Source organism: Anser brachyrhynchus, assembly GCF_964034855.1.
Source record: "Anser brachyrhynchus genome assembly, chromosome: 20".
In the NCBI taxonomy this organism is placed as follows: domain Eukaryota; kingdom Metazoa; phylum Chordata; class Aves; order Anseriformes; family Anatidae; genus Anser; species Anser brachyrhynchus.
In genome coordinates, this window is record NC_137713.1 from 4,141,214 (window position 1) to 4,162,628 (window position 21,415).

The following is a 21,415-nucleotide window of genomic DNA, read 5'->3' on the forward strand; positions in this document are numbered from 1 at the left end:
GACAAGCCAGCACCCCCAGCAAACTCAAGAGAGGCACCTGAAGGCCAAAAAGCCGGTGCTGCAGAGGGTCTTAAACATGGTAAAACCTGCGACAGAGCTGCCTCACAACCCAGTCCTCAGCTGCAGAAACACTTTTTTGAAATAGCTTAGTCCAAAACTGCCCTGGGGCTGATCTGGGGTATGGATAATGACCCCACAGCAATCTCCTTCTTTACATCTCAAAAGAAACAATGGGTTACACACACACAGATGACTCTTCAGTGACATTTCACACACAACACCTGCCTCATGCGGTTAAACCCCTTGAGGATTCACTAATGATTAACACACAGCACAGTTATGAGGTGTGCTGCTACACAAACCTCTGTGTATAAAGCTAATTTACGTCCACAGATCAAAGAACTTTGACTCCAGCAAGCACTTTGGGTACAAAGAAGATGCGTAACGAGCAAACCTCATTAGATGAAGATTTAAGAAGTGATTATTGTCACAGCATTACTACATATGCTATTGTTTGGAAGAAAAGGCTTTACAGGCTTAAACACGCCTTCAGTCGTTTACTATCAGGTTACTCCTTGCACCAAGGAGAGGGATTTACTGTGAGCACTACTTACTTGCTCAGTGGGAAAGAGGGTGTTAATGTACTCCACAGCGTTGAAATCTGCTCTGTCCAGGGGATCTTGGCTGGGAAACACCTGAGAAGAGGGAAGGAAAAGATACAATCAGTAACATAAAATACAAAAAATACAATCGACTTTAATTTCTGTAACTTCACGTAATACCTGCTACTTCCAATTACTTCCGCACCCACTTCAGGTTGTGTTCAGCACCGTCCTAACAAGCCTGCACAAACGGCAGTCAGACCTCTCCCCAGGAGTGAGATCTCCAGAGATCTCCGACCTACCAAAATTCCTGGGCATATCAGCCTGGGTAAACACAGACACCATACGCGCGTGCTTCCACATGCAGGCCAAGCACAATCAGCCCTGTACAAGTCATTCCCGAGACACGCGAGCCATTAATTATGCATCCCAAACCATTCAGAGCTTTGCAGTTGCCTGGAAATGATGACCCCTGCTGAGGCCTTGCCCTTATCTTCGCTTGGGCTTTGCGAGGCCCCGTGGTGTGAGGCAAAGGATTTGCTTTTCACAGCCGCATAATACTAAACACGATGAATTAAGAAATGGTTGTACAAGTTCTCTGGAGACTTGGGGTTTGCCACTCGCACATGAAAGAGAGGGAAAGAAACAGAATTGGCTGGATGATTCTTCCTACCCCCAGGAAAGGGAAGAGAGCAGGTGTGGTGCAGACAGATCTGTCTTCAGAAGTAGCTCAAACGATGCAAGTACAGCTGGCAAGCTTTGCTTTTTGTCTCCACAGACTGAAACACGCTGCGTTCCCTTCTCTGGTGCCATATTTATTTCATATTCATACAGCCATCAGCTCGCTCTCTGCGGTCAAAACCACGCCAAGCGAGCACGGCAGCGCTCCCCATCACGCTGCAGCACCACCTCCGCACGTCACCCCGGCCACAACGCCCTCAGAAAACCCTGTTTTAACCGGGCACGCGCACCATTCACCTTCCTGCACCTTTCCCACAGTAAAAGCAGTGCTTGTGTCAGTGTTTAAATGAGAACACCTTCGCCCAGGAACAGGCCTCTTCAGCAGCCTTCACCTAGGGGCAGAGTTTCACAGGCACCTGCCCAGCTCCACCATCACCTGCTGGAGCCAGAAAAACTAAGGCACGGGATGAGAAAGTGAATTGCCGGGAGCTGTCACACGCTGCTGCCGAGGGGAGCACAGAGCCGCGGTGCCACCCGCCCCACCGCGGCGTCACAGCCCCCTCCTGCCCCGCCACGACCCCGCGCGGCCCCGTGTGTCCGAGCCGGCCCCTCCTGCGGGCACAGCGCGACCCAGCAGACCGCCGCCGCAGGGCCTGAAGGAGCCTGGAGGCCGCAGCGGCTCCCAGAAGCCTGGGGAGGGGCGACCCGAGCCGGTCAGGAGCCGCCTCTCAACGCGCAGGCAGCCGCACGAACCGCGCCGGGCGCTGCTCCCAGGCCCCTCCCGGCCCCCTCAGCCCCGTCCCGGTCCCCCCCCCACCTGCTCGATCGCGGCCTGCACGGCGGGCGCCAGCTCCAGCGCCGCCTCCAGCCCCGCCGCCAGCTCGGGCTCGTCCTCCTCCATAGCGGCCCGCCGCTTCCGGGCCGCGCGGCATGCCGGGAACCAGGAGGACCGAGGGGAGGGCGGGGCTTAACGGAGGGGGCGGGGCTTAACGGAGGGGGCGGGGCGGGGGGCGGGGCCTCGCGGCGCGCCCCGGCGGCGGGCGGTGGCGGCGGGCGGTGGCGGCGCGGGCCCCATGTGGCGGACGCTCGCCCTCGCCTCCGCCTTCTTCCCGGGGCTCTTCGCCCTCTGCACCCGGGCGCTGCGCTGGGCGGCCCCGGCATGGAGCCTCCGGGAGCGCGTCCTGCTCAGCGGCAGGTACGGGGCTGGGTGGGGAGGGGGGGGGGGGGCCGAGCCCCGGTGCGGCGGCGCCGCCGGTGCCCAACTCGGTGCGATCCGATCGGGGCCCGGCTCTGAGCCGCCTCCTCTCTGCCGCTTGCAGGCTGGTGTCGACGGTCCAAGCCACGATGGCGACGGTGTCGGGGCTCACGGTGGTGCTTAGCTGCGGGGATGTGGTGCGAGACAGGTAACGGGGCGGGGGGGGCACGGGGGGGGTCCCCGTTATTGCGAGCCCGCAGCCAGCCGGGGGTGGCTGGAGAGGGGCAGCCCAACGGACCCCGGAGCAGAAATCCCGGGAGGGCGGCCGGCGTTGCTCGGGGAGCTGTCGTGGCCCTTGTGGGGTTTACGGGGCGGCCGCCCCATGAGGAGCTCCGGGCAGAGCCACCCAGGGCAAGAGGCTTGAAGCCAGGGCTGAGAGCAGCAGAGAAAACGGAGGCAGGGAGAACGTAGCCGTGCCGAGGCAGGGGTGAGCCCTGTGTCGGATTTTGGCTCTTCGCGGTGTAAATCGGCACAAAGGTTGGCGGTGAGGGCACCTGCACGGAGCCCGGCCGCCAGGTACGCGCCTGAGCATCCTTGTGCCTGCAGAGCATCGAAGCGGCCCCGGGGTCACTGCAGTGCCTCAGGCACACGGGTACAAAAGGTCTCACCTCACTGCAGCAGGGTCCCGATGAGCTAGACCTCGACCCTCTAAAACCCGCCGTGTGGTCAGGGGAACAATCCCGGCCCCGCGGCGAGGAAGGCGGCTGCTGCCAGCAGCCCCCGCGGCTCTGAGCAAAGACATGGCCAGAGCCCCAAATTTTCCCCGTATCTGGGGGAACCGCAGCACAGCGCTCGGCGGGGAAGGTCTCGGAGAAAGACAGCAAGACAGAGCCAGGAAGCACCACAAGGGCTGCAATAAAACCTGCCAATTTATTTACACAGGCAGACAAGCATTGTACTGCTGGCGCTGTAATTGCCCTCCGAAGCCCTGGGCGAGTTGTACCAACAAGGGCTGGTCCATCCCCCTCCCCGGGATATCCCCACATTTTGGATATCTTCCCGTCTGAAGTAAGAAATAATTCCTGTGTGTGTTCCTGAGGCAGCAGGAGAGCAAGAGCGGATTTATTCAGGCCCCGAGCTATGTTTCCGTGAGCAGCAGCGGATTCCCTGCCGGTGGTGGTTTCCCTGCCCCTGCAGCTCCGCTCGGTGCTTTTCGAGGAGCCCGGTCCCCGTGCCGAGCAGGGGTTACTGCAGCCGGGTTGTGCAACCGGGATTCCGACATAGTTTGGGAACAGGCATCTGCGTGCAATTATTTCCCAACAGACAAACGTCTCACAGGGATTTATTGCCTATATTAAACATCTTGCACTTCACTCTCCCGAGTCCGGGCCAGGCGTCTCCAGTTAACTCTGAGGTCTCCAGCTGCGTTCGGACGCTAACCCGGGCTGGGCAGCCGACAGGAACGGCAGGCAGAAGGCACCCAGTCTCAGCGTTTTATTCCCACCAGGTGTTGATTCCGGATGTCCCGGGGGGGCACCGCGTGCTGCAGGGCTGGCAGACGAGCCCTTGATGTGGGGAGGTGCCATGCACCTGCCCTGCGCAGCTCTCCAGCCCTGGCACACACGTGCCTGCCGGGCTAATCGCCGTGTATTTGTGCTCGGCCCTGCGGCGCCTGGCACGGCGAGCCGCGACCGGGGCAGTGCCGAGGAAGCGTCCTTGGGGAAGGGGGTGCTGGGCCCCCAAATTCTGCAGGGAATGGCTGCGGTCCTGCAGGCCAGACCCTGAGCAGCACCGGGTCCCTGAGCCCCCCGGTTCCTCGGGAGATGGGGATCTCTGTCACTCGTCCCTGTGGCTTTCCTGCCTGATGCAAGGCTGATGGCGTGGCCCTACCAGAAGCCTAAAGCCACCGCCTGGATAAACACGTCGCTTTTAGAGCACCGCTCACCTGCTGCCTCCGGGAATTACCTGTCGCTCCCCCTTCACTCCAAGTAGCACGGGTGCAGGAACACAACCCCCGTACTTACTGGCAGATGGGCCCCGGGGTGCCGTCGGGGCGTGCTCTGCCTCGACTCCCCCTCGCCGCAGCGGCAGGCGCGGGTCTCCTCCACCGCCACACCTCCGTGTGCCGCTCCCTCCCCAGGCACTGGCTGGCCGTGGAGTACATCTGGGTCCTCGTTCCCTACATGACCTACGACATCTACGTCATGTACCTCTGCCACTGGCACAAGAGCCTGGAGAAGGGCGTAGCGGAGAAGAAGCACTCGCTGGCCAGCGTGCGGAGCTTCCTGCTGCGGGAGCGGCTCATGGTGACCCACCACCTCTTCATCCTCATCGTGCTCACCCCCGTCGCCCAGGTAAGGGCTGCGAATGCAGCCCCGCGGGGGTGTCCCTGGGTGTCACCGCGGATGGTTGCATCACAGCCGGTCCTTCCCTTGCCCAACGAGCCTCGTTCCCTGTGTCACTGCCTGTTGCTGCTCCTTGCCTCCTCTCCCCAGATGTCCCTGCCCTGGAGCACGGGGCATGAAGCACAGCCGGGTGTCACCGCGTCCTGCCCCTTGCCCCCAGACAGGGCAGCGTCCTCCTTGCGCCCTCAAAGCTTCCCGTGGAGGAGGGTGCCTCCTTGCTCTTGCGCAGTGCTTTTCTCCCATCTCAGACCGACCTGCAGAGGGTCTCCGCTCACAGGGTTACTTGGCTGGCATCACATTCAGCGCCCGTGCAGCCAAGGCTGTGTCTGGCAAAGCATCGCTGCCTGGCAGGAGCCCTGAGCCCAGGGAGATGCTCAGAGTTAGCTCTCACCCACCTCTCCTGAAACCAGCAGGGTCCTGAGCGCAGGACACGCCACGGCGGGGAGGGCCCCGCGCTCACTGCTGTCTTTATTTGCAGCACTTCAGGGGAGAGCTGGGGGATTTCTTCGTGGGCTGCATCTTCACGGCAGAGCTGAGCACTCCTTTTGTATCGCTGGGCAAAATCCTCATGCAGGTACGCGAGGGGGGGGCCGGGGCTCATCGCAGCCGCCTCGGGGCCGGGCTCACCGGGTGGATGGGCCCCCGCTGCCCACGAAGGGGTTCGCAGCCCTTCCCCACCCCGCAGTGCCCCTCTCCCTCACGCAGCAGCATCCCATCCCCTTCCACCTCACCTTCCTGTTCCCTCCAAAGCGCTCCTCCCCATCCACAGCCACTGGCTGCTCCTCCCCTGCTCCTTCCCGCAGCACCGGGGTGCAGGGGGCTGCGTTTGGAGCCCCTTCCACTCCCCCCTCGCCCAGCTCCTGGCCTGTAGGGCTGCGGGGCAGCACCGGCTCCTGCTGCTGCTGCGTCTCCATGCTCTGAGCACAGCCCTCACCTGCGCGCGCCTTCTTCCTTCCCCAGCTGAAGATGCAGGACACGCTCCTGCACAAGGTGAACGGGATCCTCATCCTGGTGACTTTCTTCCTCTGCCGCATTCTCCTCTTCCCCTTCATGTACGCGGCCTACGCCAGGCAGGCGGGGATCCCCCTGTACCTGGTGCCTTTCCGCATCCCCCTGCACTGCAACATCGCCAACGCCTCCCTCCTCGCCCCGCAGCTCTACTGGTTCGGGCTCATCTGCCGCAAGGCCGCCCGACTCTACGGCCGCTCGCCCGCCGACAAGAGCAGGTAATGGCCGGCAGAGGCAGGCGAGCGCGGGGGCTGGAGAAGGGCTGTGTCCGTCCCCCCCCGGCTCTTCTGCCTCCACGGCCAGCGCTGCAGGGAGCGGTGCGGGGGCAGAGCAGCAGAAGCATCCATACCACGAGGCTGCTCTGGCGTGAGGCGGCCTTGCCAGGCAGCGCCGGCCGCAGCTGGGGGGACTTTCTGGGGGAAGCTTCCTCCCACGTTGCTCCTGCGCCCAGCGTCCTCCCGCCCGCAGGGGCCAGCGAGGAGGAGCTCTGCCCCAAGCACGACATTCCCTCTGGGCTTCAGTGCTGTGGCACCAAACTAACGGTTACAGGAGAGGGGCTGGTTACAAATCCCCCCTCTTTGGGGACTGACGCCAGCACGGAGCGAGGCACGGCGCGAAGGGGCCTGCAGAGCAGCGGCGCAGGCGATGCTGGAGCGCGCCCAGCCCCACGCGGCAGCGCTGGGGCCGGGGGGGAGCCGCGTGCTGTCCCTGCCACTGCTCAGAGCCACTCCTCCAGCTCCAGTTTACGGCCTCCAGCAGGGAGCAGAGCCGTGGTTCTGCACAGCCTGTTCCCAACCTTTACCGACGTTGCTCTTAAGCTACAGCTGCATCCAGCCTCCCGCACTCGCCTCCCTGGTGCGGGGCTCAGACTCACTTCGGGCTCCCCACTTACCCCCCAGGGGCTTCTCACTGCACCTGCCTGACGTGTGCGGCCGGCAGGTGGGGATGGGGTGGCTCCCGTGTCCCCAGCATGGCTGGAGGGAGAAGTTGACACAACAGGATCCTAAAACGGTTGCTCCTCACCCCTGCTCACCTCCAGCTGACACCAGCAGCACCCTGTGGGTGCCAGTACAGCCTGAGCTCAGGGTGTAGGGTCCATCCCTCCTGCCCCATCCTGTCCCCCCACAAAAGGAGGCCTGCCAGAAGCAGGGAAGGAACTGGGTCAGTGCAAGAGGAACCAGGAACACCAGAGCAGGGTGCTGAGCCGTGTCCTTGATTGGTTCAGCTCACTCCCACCTTCAGTCCCAGTGGAAATAGGGAAAGGTTTCCCTGCTCGCCCTGCACCATGTCTGCAGCGTGGGGTTAACAAGCCCAGCAGCTGCCCTCCCTGCCCTGGACACGGGGCAAGCCAGCACAGCGCGCTCCTCCCTGCAGCCTCCTGCACACGCCTGGGGTTCCCTCTGCTGCAGGGCAGCTGGGAGCCCAGTGGCCACTCTGTGCCTTTCATTCCCTCTAAAAGCCAAAAAGAAGGGCCGGAAAGGGCCGGCACTGGGAGACCCGTTTCTTTGGGGTGTCAGGGCTTGTCCCTGCCATGGCTGCACAGGCTGGGAAGAAGACAAGAAAGGGCCCTTTCCAGCACGCAGTCGGTTATTGCAGAAACACTACTGTTACGTTAACTACCGAGACGTTATAACCCGCTTGCTACCCATTACAACTATTTGTATCTTGCTGGTTTTATTACAAATAACGTGCCTTACGTAAAGACAAGAAGGCCAATACGGCATCTCAGTTTGCACTAACGCTGCCCTGTTTACTACCGCACCAACACTGCCCTGTTTACTATTGCACCTATCGGAAGAGACCAATAAATAAAGACTTCTTTCCTCAGTCGCGCCACCGGCTGCTTCTCCCCCACGTGCCGTTCGTTGCTGGGCGGGGAGGCACCAAGGCAGCAGGTTACTCACACCTGCCCCTGGGCAGCCCACACCCACTGCCAGAGGTACCTGCCAGCCCCGCAGAGCGCTCGCCTGACTCGCTTTCCCCCCGCCAGCAGCATACGGCAAACACGGCAACCTGCCCGCGACGACAAGGAGAGGGCTGGCGGCAGGGGAGCCGCAGGAAAATGATTTCCCTGATGCCGGAGGCTGCGAAGTCGGAGGCGCAGGACTGGCAGCAGTTGTGTTCGCAGCTATTGACGCTGGAAAAAGAAAAAAAAAGAGCTGCTCCCAGCCATCCGTATATGGCCCCTTCGTTGCTTAGGTTAGGAGAGAACACAGCAGGGGGGAAATAAGTTCAAAAGAGAAAAATAGACGAGGTTTATTACAGATCTTACAGCTTTCCACATAGCAGCTCCCCTGCGGCAGGGCCGATGCTCTCCCCTGTTGCCCTCATTAGCTCCTTGTGCTTCCCCTGAGCGAGAGGGCTGCCTAAGCTCCCAGCTTGCTGAGCTTCTGCAGGAGGGTGGCGCGCAGCTCCTCGTCGCCAACGTTGTCCGTGATGGACTCCAGGAAGTGCCTCTCGTTGGCTCTCCGCAGCGCGTTGCTGGGGGACTTGTCGGCGGAGCTGAACGCCTCGTACTGCGAGAGGATCTCCAACGCCACCACCACCAGCGGCTCGCCGCACCCGCTGTCCGGCGGCAGCATGGCGGCGACGTGCAGGAGGTGGCAGAACATCTGGATGCAGACAAAGGACACCTCCTCCGCGGGGCTCCCGTCCTCAGGGGGCTGCGAGGGCGACCCCGCGGCGCTCTTGATGGAGCTCAGCAGGTCCGTGAGGCTGCCGCAGTACAGCTGGACCACGTGGAGCCAAGCGTCTGCCGGCAGCCAGGCGGAGCAGCTGGAGCTGCAGAGGAGCTGGAAGCCCCGCAGGAAGAGCACGGAGAGCTGGAGGTAGCAGGCAAACGGCCGGAGGTTGAGCAGGGGCATGTACTGCACGTACTCCAGCGTGTAGGGCACGTGCAACACTTGCCTCTCCAGCAGGTTTGTGACCACGTGCACGAGCCTCTTCCATTCGCTGTGGCTGCACCAAGGGAGGACCTGTATGAGGGCCACCAGGAAGCCTTTGCTGAAGAGATTCACCTCTTCGGGGTTGTCCACGTTGACCGTAAGGAGCATCAGCATCGTCTCCCTGAGCGCTGCGGACACGCAGCAACACTCCATCCACGCCAGGAGCCCGCTGCCCGGCCCATAGGCTGGCAAAGATCGGGATGTCCACTCGTCTTCGGGGAGCTTGCAGATCTCAAACAGCGTGGCTGGGACTTCGTTCTTAAAGTGGTCTCCGTAAAACTTCTTCAGACGGAGGCCGACGGTCCAGTCCAGTGACGCCACCTTCCTGTGAAGCCACGCCAGCGACTGGACCCACACCTCAGGGGAGGGAGCAGCTTCTGGTCTTATCGCCTCACAGAGCTGGCCAAGGGTGCTCAGCACCAGGTCTTTGGTCTCCAGTGAAGGGAAGGGCTGGTCCCTGGGCTGATGCCAGTGCTTTGTGTAGCCATCCAGGAGCTTGCAAAGGCTGAGGAGAAGCGGGAACGGGTGGCAGGACTTGATCCAGTCCTCTTCTGGACAGGACTGTATCCCCAAAGCTTTACTGAGGATCTGCAGGCTCAGCTCCGTTTGAGCACAGTCTGATTTTAAATAGGGAAGGACAAAGGCTTTGGTCACCTCTGCAGGTGACACAAGTGGAGCAGCTGAGCTTGGCTGCATGAGAAAGGCCAAAAACTCAAGGAACTGCTCCTTCTCCCTTGCAGCGGAAAGCTTCTCCCATACTGCCTCCTTCAGGCACCGCACCACCAGGCTGCGTGGCCTGCCTGGATCGTCGTGTGTCTCCAGGAAGCTCAGCGCTGGGAGGGAGCAGAGGATTTGCGCAAGGAACTGGTGTGATCCTAGGTTGACAACAGCAAGACTACAAACCTGCTTGATTGTGGCCTCAGGGTACAGCAGAGTGAGCCTGGCCACAGAAGCCACAGCCCTGGTAAGGCCTTCGTCAGACACACTCTTCGTGATCTGGTTGAAAGTCACATTGAGATCCTCCTGGAACCCCTCCACAACCACCTGCAAGCTCAGGGACAGACCTGGTCCCCCCCAAGATGCCAGGACGCCCGAGATCACTTGGTTTTTGTCAGTCAGTGAAAGCTCGCTGTAACATTCCATGATGGCTTTGGTTACTTGCATCTGCATCTCTCGGGCCTCCCTGTCTTGGCAGGATTTGGCAAAGTTCACCAGAGTCTGCAGCAATTTCAGAACTAGCTCTGGCTTCTGGAAGAGCTCTTTGTTTTTCACAAGGCAGTCAACCCAGCCCTCTGAAAAGACCCAGGCCTCTTCAGAAGCAAAGACGGAGCACATCTCCGCGTGCCGGTGCAGCTTTTGCTCGATGATTGTCATGGCAACTGAAGACACGAGGCTGGTGTCTGAATCCTTGCTCTTGTGGCTGGTGCTGATCTCCTTGAGAAAGTCCTCGATGGTCTGTGGCAGCTCGAACGCTTTGTGCGTCTCATCCTTACTCAGGCCTCCACTCTCAGAGAAACAAACCAGGTTCCTCCTGAAGGTGGTAAGAGCGTCGAGGAGCCGGTAGCTCTCGTAGCAGAGATCCTCCGAGCCGTTCAGGATGCCCTGCAGCTCCTCTCCCCAGGCATGCAGCAAGCTGCAGAGAAAGTCCAAACCCACAAAGAGTTCCTCACGCGAGAGCTTGGCCATGGACGAGAAGCTCACACTTCTCTCAGCCTCCTTCACCTTTTCGTCCAGCGCCCTGTGGTGGTACTGGCTTTCAGCGTCGCTGCTCCAGAGGCTGACCACCGAGCTGACCTTGTCCAGGTACTCCGTGACAGGGAGGGGGCTGCCCTCTGCTGCCAGCTCGGTGAACACCGACAGCAGCTCCACCAGGTTGGCCAAGGCGTAGCACTTCATGCGGGGCTGGGCAATGCTCCTGTAGGTTTCTTTTAACCCCTCTACCAGGACCATGAGCAGGCCGGTGGCAGCAGGAGAGCCGCTCAGAGAACCAGGGTCACCCTTGAACCGTTTTGGGGGCTGAAGACCATCGTCCAGAGAGGACTCACCCCCATGCTGATGCACGAGGGTGCTGAACGTAGAGACTGTTCTGTCTTCCTGACTTTCCTCGTGTCTCATCATCTCCCACCAGACGTCCAGGAAGAACCTGATGTCCGACTGCGACGTCTCGTTTGTGACGTACTGCACCAAGCGCTCCAGCTCGTTCTGGCGCACAGCGCGGGGCAACGCCAGCAGCAGCTGCACAAAATGCCGGGGCTCGCCGAGGGCCTTGACCAGCTCGAACAGGACGGTGCGGTTAACGTCGGGGATCATCCTTCCCACGGAGAAAAACGCATCTTCCCTCCACTCCTGGTCCAGCGAGGCGGCGGGGGGGGCAGGCAGCAGCACCTTGGCCCAGACGACGGCCACGGCCTCCTTCTTCCAGAGGCTGCCCTGCGGCGGGGAAGGGCAGCGGGCGCCGATCTCCTGCAGGGCGTCGGTGATGGGGGGCCCCACGAGGGGCCACTCGCTTTTGCGCAGCTCGCTCAGCGCCCGCGGCTGGACGAGCCTGGAGGCCAGCAGGAAGGCGCCGTGCAGGATGGCCATCTCCTCGCACACGCCCCAGGGCCCTGCGGAGACACGCGGCGCACCGTTAACCGAGCCCCCCGGGACCCCGAACCCCCCCGGGATCCCCCCGGGACCCCCTCTCCCACCTGGCTCCATGGCTGCGGCGGCGCGGGCAGCCAACGCCGCGCGCTCCGAGGCCGGTGCAGGAGGCCCCCCCCCGGCGGCTGCCGGCCCGCAGCGGCCCCTGGCGGCGGGGAGGAGGCTCTGCCCGCCCCCCCCCCCAGAGATTTCGGTTTGCCTCAAGGCGTCGAGGCGGAATTTAGGGGAAATCTGCCCGAAAAGGGCGCGGCGGGGGGGCTGGAAGGACAGGAGGCGCAGCCTCGTCACGAATCACCTTTATTCATGTAAAAGGCCGACTGCCAGCGCAGCTCAGGCTCAGCCTGATCACTCTGTGATTCAGTCAACTGCATCAGAAAGGTAAACCAAAATCACAGCGAGGGCTTTCCTCCCCCCCTTTAAACTCAGCACATTCGCTACAGGCACCGACACGTCCCAGTGATTGCTCACGCTGTTGATTTTTGCCTGCTTTTTCTGTGAAACTGAAGGCTTTCTCCAAGAAAGGTTAAAAACCAGGCAGCGCACCTGACACGCACCGTGTGGGTAATCACCCCCCACACCCCCAATTCTTGTTCCACTAGCAAAAGCCGAGTGATTTTCTGATGGAATATCCCTTGGACTCTTATTTCCGAGGGTAATTCCACAGCAAAGCTAATTACAAAACCATTACATACTTATTTCGAGCTGCCCGCTGGCGCCTCGGTGGAACGCACAGCGCGGTTACACGGCCGGAACCTGAGACGCTCCGCGTGCAGGAGCCCAGAGCAACCTCGTGCAGCACAATCCCAGTGAGATCCACCACAGGCTTCTCGAGCGAACACCTCACCTTGGAAGCTGGGGAACACCTTGGCACGGAGCTGCTGCTTGTTCCAGACCAGCAAAGCCGCATGCTTCAACACGATAACGACTGTGCTCGCAGGGAGGCATTCGCTCCGACAGCCGAAGTGCTCGAGTGGTCCATGAGTCCCCTCCCCTCACCTGGCACTTCACCACCAAAGCGGGGTCTTTGCAACGGCTGCCTGAAAGTCTCTGCCCTAAACCGCAAATCGGGACAGCTAAAGCCCATTAATTACACAACTGGATATTCTAATTAATCTAGCAGGCTCTTTTTCAAGTATAATCACCCCAGGAATACGTAAGGCTCTCCTCCTAGCTGATGGCTCCTGTTCGGGAGCCACATGCCCAACCTATTCCTTAATTTTCACCCAGGTATGGAGCAGCACATGACATTTGCTTGAAAGGAGAGAGCAGCAACAAGAGATACAAGCGTAAAACAAACAAAAAAACCGCATGGGACATTACTGCGCCCTCCCACTGGAAGGGGCAACGCAACACGTCACAGATGATTGGCATTTTGCTCAGACAAAAACCAAGGCACGAATGACCAGCCAGCCCTGCCTCTTTCTCCAGCTAAGCAGACGCCTTCTTCTTCTTTTGCGCAGCAAACCACGAGTCGCTCTTGTCTGCTTCCATGGCCTGCACAAAGAAAAGCACGAACATGTTCAGAACTGCAGCTGAGTCAGCCAAACGCCTGGCTGCCCACACTTGGTCCTACAAAACCGGATTGATTGGGAGAAACTCTAATCCCGGGGAAAGCTATGCTGATGGAGAAACTATTTTGTACATATACTAGCAATGAAAACGGGCACTGAAAACCAACGTTCTCTGCTGCTGCAAAAACAGATGATTTGGTAATACGGCAATAAAACAGGAAGAGTTTCAACATCCTCCCACAGAGCTCATGCTCTACCAGAGCCCCTCAGCAGTGTGTTCATCTGCACTGATGTTACCGCTGCAATTCACAAGTCATTTTTCATAATAAGGTACATGAGTGCTGCTGGCAAGTCCAACAGGACACACCACCGCCAGCTGCCCTGAGGGCGAGGCCAGAGAACATTGTCTAGCTGGGACCCTGAAGTGAACTTTAAAAATTGATTTGTTTTCTTTAGTAGGACAGCAGCTCGAGCTAAACCACTGTATCACTTGCTTCTCATAAAACTCCAGGTGGAACTAAAAGGAGCCTGTGTGGCAAAATTAGATTCTACAAGCATCTCTAATCAGGATGAAAATAAATGTCAGTCTATTACTTACATCATCTAACAGTTTGTCACCATTAGGATCCACCTTGGACAGATCTCTAAACGCTTCGTCTCCCACAAAACAGATTTCATGGCCATCCTAAACCAAATTTGACAGCAGGTAAGTTAGAAAACTGGGAGAGTGAAATTGGAATTGAGTTTATTATTATTTCCAGTACTACTCACAGGATCAGCCAGAATAATCACTTGCACTGTAGCTTTGCCGGGTGTGTCCAAGCTAACCAGAGGTGTTAAAATTTTCTGATTCTCCTTTTTCATCAGTGCTTCGATGTTTGGCAACTTAAACAGAAAACAAACGACGCCAACCCCAGTCAGATGAAGCTCACAAGCAGTCAGGTTGTTCTCATCTACAGTTTCCTGTTACGTGCAACTTAATCGCATTCCTACCGCCAGAAATACAACCAAGTATCTGTTCAGTGTTATTTTGTGCACATCTGAGATACTTTGCTAATACTAGAACTTAATCTCTCACTAGTCAGCTGGATGACAATAAGAGCAAGGGAAGTGTGATTACTACCTCTTCCTTTGCACAGGAAAAGGCAATCCGCCCAAACGCTGTCCCGTGATCCACTGCTCCTCCAACGGTCTTCAGCTCCAGCTTACACTGAAAGAAAACAAGAGAGCCTAACTTGCACGGACCTCCAGCTTTTCACTGTGGCGGACAATTTCAACGTTGCCCATCCAAGTATTACCCAATGAGCCAGAATCACTCAGAGCAAACCCTAGCTTTTAGCTGCAAAATGCAGTTATGAGCCCCAATGATTTAATTTCAGTGCAAAGAGTTAAGTTCACAGTTGCTTTTATCTAGAGATTTTTTTCCTTTAAGACTTTGTTCTCACAAAACGAGAGATTCCTATGACACACAACTCTTAAAGAATTGGAAAGTTTTCCAGGACTAACCTGGTTATCCGCGTAGCCTAGCAAGACCCTTTGTTTTTCCTCATCCTTCTCATATATTTTCATCCCAAGCAAATCAGACCAGTAGCTAACGGACTTATGCAGATCGGAGACGCCCAAGGTTACCTTCAGCACAGGATCTGTAAGATTGCAGTAACTGAGGATTAGTTACAAATACATCGCAGTTGTAAACTTGCGGTTTTACCTTCTTGAGAAGAAAAGCAACCGAGAAATAATAAAAATACATTCCTGTTCCATAAAATGCCAGAGACAAGTGCACAGCCAATTCTAATACCCCGCTCACAAATCTCTTTAGAACACAAAGAAGAGCGAGTGTGTACGTTTCACCTTGCTTTAGCTGTTCCTTGTCTTCCAGGTAGAACTTGTAACCACCAGGTGCTTCGGTTTCAAAAACACCAGCTGTGACTTCCTTGAGGGGCCACCCCATCTTCTTTGCGTTGCTCACAGCCTGGCTGGACACAAGGGTTATGCCCTGCCAAGAACAGGATAGACATGCACAATTCCCTGGAGCAACAACGGCCACGGAGCCACTTCTCCAGCCGCACTAACACTGCGCCTCCCCGTCACGTGCACCTGTGGGGAGAACTCACTCTGCATCGCTTTCACCCTCGGGGCCCCACTGGCCACGATCGTTGCTCCAACCTGTGCTTGCGGTCAAGGAGATCTGACCATCACAGACAGGGTGGATAGTGCTAAGTCCTACTTTTCAATAGTCTGCCTCTACAAACGACCAGAAACAAACCGGATTACTTTCTATAGCAGATGGACCCCACGATCTCCTGAGAAGCAGATATCTCGCTCCTAGAAAATAAGCTTATTCTAAGCTTGCACCTCCCATATATGTGGAATGCATTACTCTACCCCTCTTTCACAACAAAGGAAAAGGCATTTAAAAGTCTGAGTCAATGCAATGTACAGAAAAAAAAAAATAATCACGTTCCTAACTGTTCTACCAGATTGGGCAGATAATTTCTTGTCCACTACCTGTTTCTTGACAGCTTTCAAACTGGGGGAAGAATATTAGCTCAGGGGAAACAATAAGCAAATACACTACAAATTTTTGTAGAAGAAATGAGATCTTTGCTGGCTATCAGCTAGTAAAAAAAAAAAAAAAACAACAAGGAAATACGTAGTAACAAATAGAAGTGTGTTTTTCTACAGCATGATCCTTCTTAGCGAATCATTTCAGGTTGGATCTGCCAGCAAACATCAGCCGTCCTACGCACAGCAACCACGAATTGGGAAGTGCTCAAGGAAGCCTTTCCTGGACCCTAAGTGAATACAAAGCTGCTCTACTTTTTGCTCTTCCAGCATGTAGAGAATAGACCCCTAATCCAAAAGCTTATCATAAGGATAGAGATTTTGCTATGTTTGGCACTTACCAAAAAGTCATTGCCAAGGCGATATTCTCCAATACCGTAGTTGTAAGTCAATTCTGCAACAAAGTGATTGTCTTCTGGCCCGTAGCCCACCATTGTTTTGCTCCATTTTCCATCATAAGGGCTAGAACATCCACATTTATTTTTAGTGAATACGAGAAATAAACACCAAGAATTGCAAGCATTAATATTTCAACAAAGAGCTGCATTTCTAGAACAAAGGCCACGGCCAATCTGGTGCCACAGCACCAATCCGGTGCCCCCCCGTTAAGCGAGCAGGAGGTGATGCTTTGAAGAGTTCTTGGGGCAGCTCGTGGCGACCCTGCAGCATGCAGCAGACACCTTCCCACCCCCGGGAGCCGTACTCTTAGGCTGTTGCTCCTGCTCGGGTGACAAAGCCAATTCTAACTGCTAACACCTCACATGCTGCTCGTGCCCGCTTCTCCTCAGCTGGAATGACAGGAGCACAGAATCACAGAACCATCTAGGTTGGAAGAGGCCCCCAAGATCATCTAGTCCAACCTCTGACAGAGCAGGAAAAGAAAGCAGTGACAGGCTGCAAGAGCGCTGTCATCCATGGGAAGGGGGCTGACAGAAGCCTCGGGGGCTGCCAGTATGGATTTTTCACTCAAGCCTTGTGTCTATAAGGCAGTAGATAACTAAGTGTAATTCTGAGTGTAAGTTCAGGAACAATTTTACGATGGAGGATCAGTGTTACATTGCAGATGTAACGTGGCAATATTTGTGTTCCAATGTAAACCCTCTATCTACACACAACGCAGCACTGCCAACTGCAAGGGAAGAATTTTTTTTAAAAACCCCTAACTTACACAAAAAGCACTGACACGTAGCCAGCCACGACTGACAGAGGGTTTACGAGAAACGAGACCTCAGCGCAGGGGACGCACGGCACTCACCCGTTGCAGCTGGCCTTACAGCCCTCCTCGAACTCCTCGTGCCTCAGAACCTGGCGGGGAGGAAAGAAAACGGTTAAGTGGGGCCTCCGGAAGGAGAAAACATGGTTCGGAGAACCCAGGCTGAGGAGAACCCGGGCTGAGGAGAACCCGGGCTGAGGAGAACCCGGGCTGAGGAGAACCCGGGCTGAGGAGAACCCGGGCTGAGGAGAACCCGGGCTGAGGAGAACCCGGGCTGAGGAGAACCCGGGCTGAGGAGAACCCGGGCTGAGGAGAACCCGGGCTGAGGAGAACCCACGGCTCTGCCCGGGGTGCCGGGCAGGCACCGTCCTCCCGTCAGGGGCCGCTCCCGTCAGGGGCCGCTCCCGTCAGGGGCCGCTCCCGTCAGGGGCCGCTCGCGCTTCCCGCCCTCGGGGGCCGCGCGCGCTTCCCGCCCGCAGCGCCGCGCGCCCCGCGCTCACGCTCATGCCCAGCAGCTGGCGGTAGAAGCGCGCGCTGCGCGGGCGGTCGCCCACTTTGAAGACGAAGTGCAGCGCCCGCCGCGCCCCCATGGCCCCGCCGCCGCCGCCGCCGTCCCCGCGCGATGACGTCACGGCGCAGCGCTGACGGGGTTGGGAGGGGGGGAAGGGGGTGCCGCAAGATGGCGGCGCTGGGGCTCGGGCGGGCGGCGGGGCGCGGCGGGGCGGGGGCGGCGAGGGGGCGGCGCTGGGTGCGGGCGCTGAGGCGGAGCCCGGTGCGGGTCCTGCCGCCGCGGGAGGAGCCGGCTGAGGAGCGGCGGAGCCCGGTGGGGCCGCCGGCCGTGGAGCGGAGCTCGGCCGGGCCGGGGCTGTGGTACGAGAAGGCGGCGCCCGGCGACAGGAGGCTGGGGTGAGGCGCGGCCCGCGGGCGCCCGTGAGGCGGTGCCGGGGGTCCCCGCCGCCTTCCTCCCCTCACGTTTTTCTCCCCTCCTCGCCCCCAGGAAGGTGGTGACCGTCGCCAAGTCGCGGAGCTTTCGGGATCGGCACGGGAAGGTGCTGCTGGAGGGGCTGCGGCTCGTCAGGGACGCGCTGGAGGCCGGGGCCGTGCCGCAGAGTTTGTTCTTCAGCTCGGCCGGGCACCTGAAGGAGCTGCCCGAGGCGCGGCTAAAGGGAGCCAGCTTGGTGAAGGTGAAGTTTGAGGAGATCAGGAGCTGGTCTGACGTCGTAACGCCGCAGGGGGTTATAGGTGAGTTGCCTTAGGAGCCGTCGCAGCAGCGCTCGAAGGGAAACTGATCCTGCACTCAGTAAGGGGATAACAACCATCTCTGCACTGGCGTCTCCTAGGCAGGCCGGCACTGTGTCAGGAGTGGCATGGTTTGCGAGTTCTCTTCTTTCTGGCCTGCTGCGATGACTGTGAAAGTGGCTGCCAGAGTCAGCGGAGGTGCTAATGCGCGTTTTTAATAGCACGGTGCTCACGCTCCGCTGGGAAATGGCTCTCGCTGTGAAGTGACAAACTCCTCACAAACTTCCTTTAAGCAGCGTTTTTCCTAAGGCTTTCTCTAGCTCATCTTCAGGGAAAGCTGGGTCAGCTAAGACACAGTCCTCTCCTCAGCATGCGTTACCCAGAAGCTCATCAGCACTTTGTCTCCTCAGGGATCTTTTCCAAGCCTGACCCTGCCAAGATGTCTTACCCCGCTGCTCAGCTCGCCAGCTCAGTGCCGGTGGTCCTCATCTGCGACAACATCCGGGATCCAGGCAACCTGGGCACTGTTCTGAGGTCTGCAGCCGGAGCAGGGTGTGAAAAAGTGCTGCTCACCAAAGGTGAGAGCCTTTCTCTGGGGGAAAAAGCGCTTAGTGTGACAAATGTGGGGGAGGGCAGGTGCTTAAAGATGTTGGTCCATGGAGTTTCTAAGCAGTGTCAAGCACAGACAGGTTTCACTGTGGGCAGCGCTTTCTGAGCCTTTGTCAGGGCTGCTGCACTGTCACTGTTTTCCTCCCCTCTTTCTCAGGGTGTGTGGACCCATGGGAGCCAAAGGTGCTTCGTGCAGGCATGGGAGCTCACTTTCGCATTCCCATCATCGCCAACCTGGACTGGGAATCTGTCCCCAGCAACCTCCCTGCCGGCGTCCAGGTCTGCGTGGCCGACCACAAAGACCCGGGCGCTCAGGCCGAGGCAGAGCCCGTGTGGCAGGGAGCCGGCAGGCCTGGCTCCGCTTCTGGCAGCCCCAAGGCTCCCGTAAAATCCAAACCCAAGGCTGCTCCTCCCGAACGCGAGGATGGGGAGGGAACGGCGGGTGGCTGCGCCCCGGAGCTCGCCGCGCAGTATTACTACGAGAGCTGGATCCGGGCTCCAGCGGCGGTGGTGGTTGGCGGAGAGACCCACGGCCTGAGCCCGGACGCGCTTCACCTCGCAGCCAGCACGGGTGGGAAGAGACTGGTCATCCCCATGGTGCCTGGCGTGGACAGCCTCAACTCCGCCGTAGCTGCTGCCATCGTGCTGTTTGAAGGGAGGAGGCAGTTGCTGCAGAGGAACAAGCAGGAAGACGAAAGGCAGAAGTTCCCTGTAGGGGGCTGAACCGCTGAGACTTGGGTGCTGAAGCAGCATCTTCTCCCTTTGGCACTCCCCAGAGGAGTTAATAAAATAGCAGCTTGGTCTGTTTGGTTTGTAATAAACAAGTAAATTATGTCAATAAACAGCTCTGGCAGAGGCGGGGCCAGCCCCACTTGCTCCATGCGAGTTCAAGTGAAACGTGAGCGGATTCGGGGCCCCAGCTTACCTGTCTGTGTGCTGAGGGGGGGATGAGAGCTTGCCCCGTGCCTCCCCAGGGTGGCAGAGGGGTTAGAGCTGTGCTCACAGCAGCCCCACACGGCTCCGTCGGTGCCAGGATGCCGCTCCTCTCACAGCCTCGGCGCTGTGCCCCCCGGTGCTCCTGCGCTGCTTGTCAGGGGGCAGCAGGGCCGGCTGCGGGCGGTGTTTAGGGGTCAGGAAGGCTGCGTGGCGGCCACCAGAGCAGGTCCTGCCCGTGCTTACGCAAAGCCCGTGCCCTACCCGGTGCCAGCAGCTGCTCACCAAGCCCGGCTCTCCCTGGGTCTGGCTGCAGGGTGTCCGAGCTCCGGCACTCGTGCCCGTGCCGCTGCCGGGAGGTGGCAGTGTCTGGCCCCACGCAGCCGCCTGTGCGCAGCTCCGCAGCTGGGCCTCAGCGCGGATGAATTATGAATGAGGGACGGGAAGGGTGGGAAGAGCGAGCTGCGGGCACTGCTGCTCGCCGCGAGCGTCCGTCGGAGGGGAACAAGGGTCGGGGCGCTGGGAAGGAGCCCCAGTGACCCCCCCCCGACGGGTGCAGGAGCGGGGGCTCCCACCCGGGGCTGCGCAATGCTCAGCTCTGCTGACAGCTGCGCGCCGATGGACGGCTCCTGCGGCAGCGCTGGCTGCCACCTGTCCTGCTGTGCGTTGAAAAAAGCCTCCTCGGCACTGGCTGTGAGGCGCACAACGAGCTGCTCACCGCCAGCCCGCTGTCTCTGCTGGCTCCCGTTTCCCGTTACCACACCGAAATCATCGATGGCGTCCGCTCGAGAGAGAGACCCGCAGAGATTCGGCCTCTTCCATGCCTGAACCCTGGTAGCTGAGGGGCTGCGCAGGCGTTAGCTCAAGACTGAAACTGCTGCAGCCAACCACTTTTATCTCCAGAGACCAGTTCCAGCTCTCTTCCCATCAAGCTGACCCCAAATGACCCAGTTCTCGGGCAGAAAATTGCTGCTTCGCTCTGGTCCAGCAGCTACCGGAGCGGCTGCGGCATCGCTGCCGCCCTGCGCTCACGGCCTCTCTGGGAGCCCGAACCACAACGTCCAGAGGGGAGCAAGTGTGGGTTCTCCCTGCCCAAAAACAAAAAAATCAGCCGCCGCTGTATGACCAAACAGCGCAGACACCGCGGTCCCGGTTCCAGCCTCGCTCCAATTGTCCTTCAAACCACAACCACATCGGGATCGCCCCCAAACCAGCAGGAGCCCGCGGCGCAGAGGCAGCGCGCGCTAGGTGGCAGTGGGGTCTGGAGGCGCTTCTGCTGTGCACGGCGTGAGCCGAGGCAGAGATCGCTCCGCACGCTCCCTTACCCCTGAGGTGGACGGCAACTCACCGCAGCTCCCAGCTCGGCCCCGCGCTGTTGCCGTTGTGCTCGCACCGGCTCCTGCCCGCAGCTCGGCCCCACGCGGCCTCCCTGAGCTCACCCCGCGCCGCCGGGGGCTGCCGCTTCCCAGGCGTCTCCAGTTAATCACCACCGAACGCGAGAACCTGCAACGTGCCGAACGCAGCACGGTTTCTACGATTATTCCTGCCCTTCCGCACCGCCTGCTTCTTCTCCCAGCTCCCGCCAGGGTGGGTTACGGTGTAAGGGTGATAAAAGGGGAGAGGCTGTAAGCCTGCCACCACTGACAAAGGAGCTGAAAGGAAACGCGGTGGCTCGCACGGCACCCGCTGTTCAGCACGACTCCAGGACACCGCCCTGCCGCAGGACACTGATGGAAGCGGTCGTGGGGGGGCCAGGCAGGCGCGGCGAGGCTGCGTCCCCCTCCCCGTGCCTCTGAAACAGCAGCTCGCGGGGGCACGGAGGAGCCACCGGCCTCGAGTGAAGGTGCTTTGCGCGGGGCATCCCGC

General features: G+C 59.0%; 5 protein-coding genes across 8 annotated transcripts in view; 2 read left to right on the forward strand and 3 right to left on the reverse strand.

The window, feature by feature from the left end:
* The window catches only part of VPS53 (VPS53 subunit of GARP complex), a 62,410-nt gene extending 60,160 nt beyond the window's left edge, over window positions 1–2,250 (reverse strand). The window contains exons 1-2 of the mRNA XM_080562606.1: window positions 2,101–2,250; window positions 615–695 (exon numbers count right to left, since the gene is read on the reverse strand). Coding sequence (XP_080418732.1) covers window positions 615–695; window positions 2,101–2,184 — 165 coding nt within the window. The 5' untranslated portion in view covers window positions 2,185–2,250. The remainder of the gene's footprint in view (window positions 1–614; window positions 696–2,100) is intronic.
* A 34-nt stretch (window positions 2,251–2,284) lies between these two features.
* TLCD3A (TLC domain containing 3A) lies at window positions 2,285–7,718 on the forward strand. The gene is made up of 5 exons (XM_080562669.1): window positions 2,285–2,478; window positions 2,603–2,686; window positions 4,619–4,832; window positions 5,362–5,457; window positions 5,844–7,718. Exons 1-5 carry the CDS (start codon window positions 2,357–2,359, stop codon window positions 6,111–6,113), a joined length of 786 nt encoding a protein of 261 aa, XP_080418795.1. The 5' UTR covers window positions 2,285–2,356; the 3' UTR covers window positions 6,114–7,718.
* Window positions 6,093–11,675, reverse strand: GEMIN4 (gem nuclear organelle associated protein 4). Of its 2 annotated transcripts, XR_013941086.1 has the most exons (3): window positions 11,527–11,675; window positions 8,164–11,442; window positions 6,093–8,028 (listed from the first exon to the last, which is right to left on the reverse strand). XR_013941086.1 is itself a non-coding variant. In XM_080562610.1 (2 exons), exons 1-2 carry the CDS (start codon window positions 11,534–11,536, stop codon window positions 8,258–8,260), a joined length of 3,195 nt encoding a protein of 1,064 aa, XP_080418736.1. In that variant the 5' UTR covers window positions 11,537–11,675; the 3' UTR covers window positions 8,119–8,257. The 2 variants fall into 2 exon arrangements, 1 of the variants encoding a protein (XP_080418736.1); XM_080562610.1 differs by lacking the exon at window positions 6,093–8,028 and having other exon boundaries at window positions 8,119–11,442.
* Window positions 11,676–11,759: 84 nt separating this feature from the next.
* GLOD4 (glyoxalase domain containing 4) lies at window positions 11,760–17,430 on the reverse strand. Of its 2 annotated transcripts, none has more exons than XM_080562666.1 (9): window positions 17,269–17,430; window positions 16,811–16,860; window positions 15,897–16,017; window positions 14,842–14,986; window positions 14,497–14,633; window positions 14,114–14,200; window positions 13,762–13,875; window positions 13,589–13,675; window positions 11,760–12,973 (listed from the first exon to the last, which is right to left on the reverse strand). In XM_080562666.1, the coding sequence occupies exons 1-9, from the start codon at window positions 17,356–17,358 to the stop codon at window positions 12,908–12,910; spliced, it is 897 nt and encodes a 298-aa protein (XP_080418792.1). In that variant the 5' UTR covers window positions 17,359–17,430; the 3' UTR covers window positions 11,760–12,907. The 2 variants fall into 2 exon arrangements, with proteins under 2 accessions (XP_080418792.1, XP_080418793.1); XM_080562667.1 differs by lacking the exon at window positions 17,269–17,430 and adding an exon at window positions 17,106–17,124.
* On the forward strand, window positions 17,420–19,481 carry MRM3 (mitochondrial rRNA methyltransferase 3). Of its 2 annotated transcripts, none has more exons than XM_080562646.1 (4): window positions 17,420–17,674; window positions 17,766–18,010; window positions 18,418–18,585; window positions 18,774–19,481. In XM_080562646.1, the coding sequence occupies exons 1-4, from the start codon at window positions 17,448–17,450 to the stop codon at window positions 19,337–19,339; spliced, it is 1,206 nt and encodes a 401-aa protein (XP_080418772.1). In that variant the 5' UTR covers window positions 17,420–17,447; the 3' UTR covers window positions 19,340–19,481. The 2 variants fall into 2 exon arrangements, with proteins under 2 accessions (XP_080418772.1, XP_080418773.1); XM_080562647.1 differs by having other exon boundaries at window positions 17,433–17,638.
* Window positions 19,482–21,415: the final 1,934 nt, after the last annotated feature.

What these genes read in the sequence shown, in the direction of transcription:
- TLCD3A (XM_080562669.1), top strand. Translation starts at nt 2,357, where the DNA reads ATGTGGCGGACGCTCGCCCTCGCCTCCGCCTTCTTCCCGGGGCTCTTC. An exon ending in CGCGTCCTGCTCAGCGGCAG is followed by an intron (nt 2,479 to 2,602) that starts GTACGGGGCTGG and finishes TGCCGCTTGCAG; the next exon opens with GCTGGTGTCGACGGTCCAAG. An exon ending in TGGGCAAAATCCTCATGCAG is followed by an intron (nt 5,458 to 5,843) that starts GTACGCGAGGGG and finishes TTCCTTCCCCAG; the next exon opens with CTGAAGATGCAGGACACGCT.
- GLOD4 (XM_080562666.1), bottom strand. Translation starts at nt 17,358, where the DNA reads ATGGGGGCGCGGCGGGCGCTGCACTTCGTCTTCAAAGTGGGCGACCGC. An exon ending in TAGGCTACGCGGATAACCAG is followed by an intron (nt 14,201 to 14,496) that starts GTTAGTCCTGGA and finishes GTTTTCTTTCAG; the next exon opens with TGTAAGCTGGAGCTGAAGAC. An exon ending in TGATTATTCTGGCTGATCCT is followed by an intron (nt 13,676 to 13,761) that starts GTGAGTAGTACT and finishes AATTTGGTTTAG; the next exon opens with GATGGCCATGAAATCTGTTT.
- MRM3 (XM_080562646.1), top strand. Translation starts at nt 17,448, where the DNA reads ATGGCGGCGCTGGGGCTCGGGCGGGCGGCGGGGCGCGGCGGGGCGGGG. An exon ending in CCCGGCGACAGGAGGCTGGG is followed by an intron (nt 17,675 to 17,765) that starts GTGAGGCGCGGC and finishes CCTCGCCCCCAG; the next exon opens with GAAGGTGGTGACCGTCGCCA. An exon ending in AACGCCGCAGGGGGTTATAG is followed by an intron (nt 18,011 to 18,417) that starts GTGAGTTGCCTT and finishes TTGTCTCCTCAG; the next exon opens with GGATCTTTTCCAAGCCTGAC.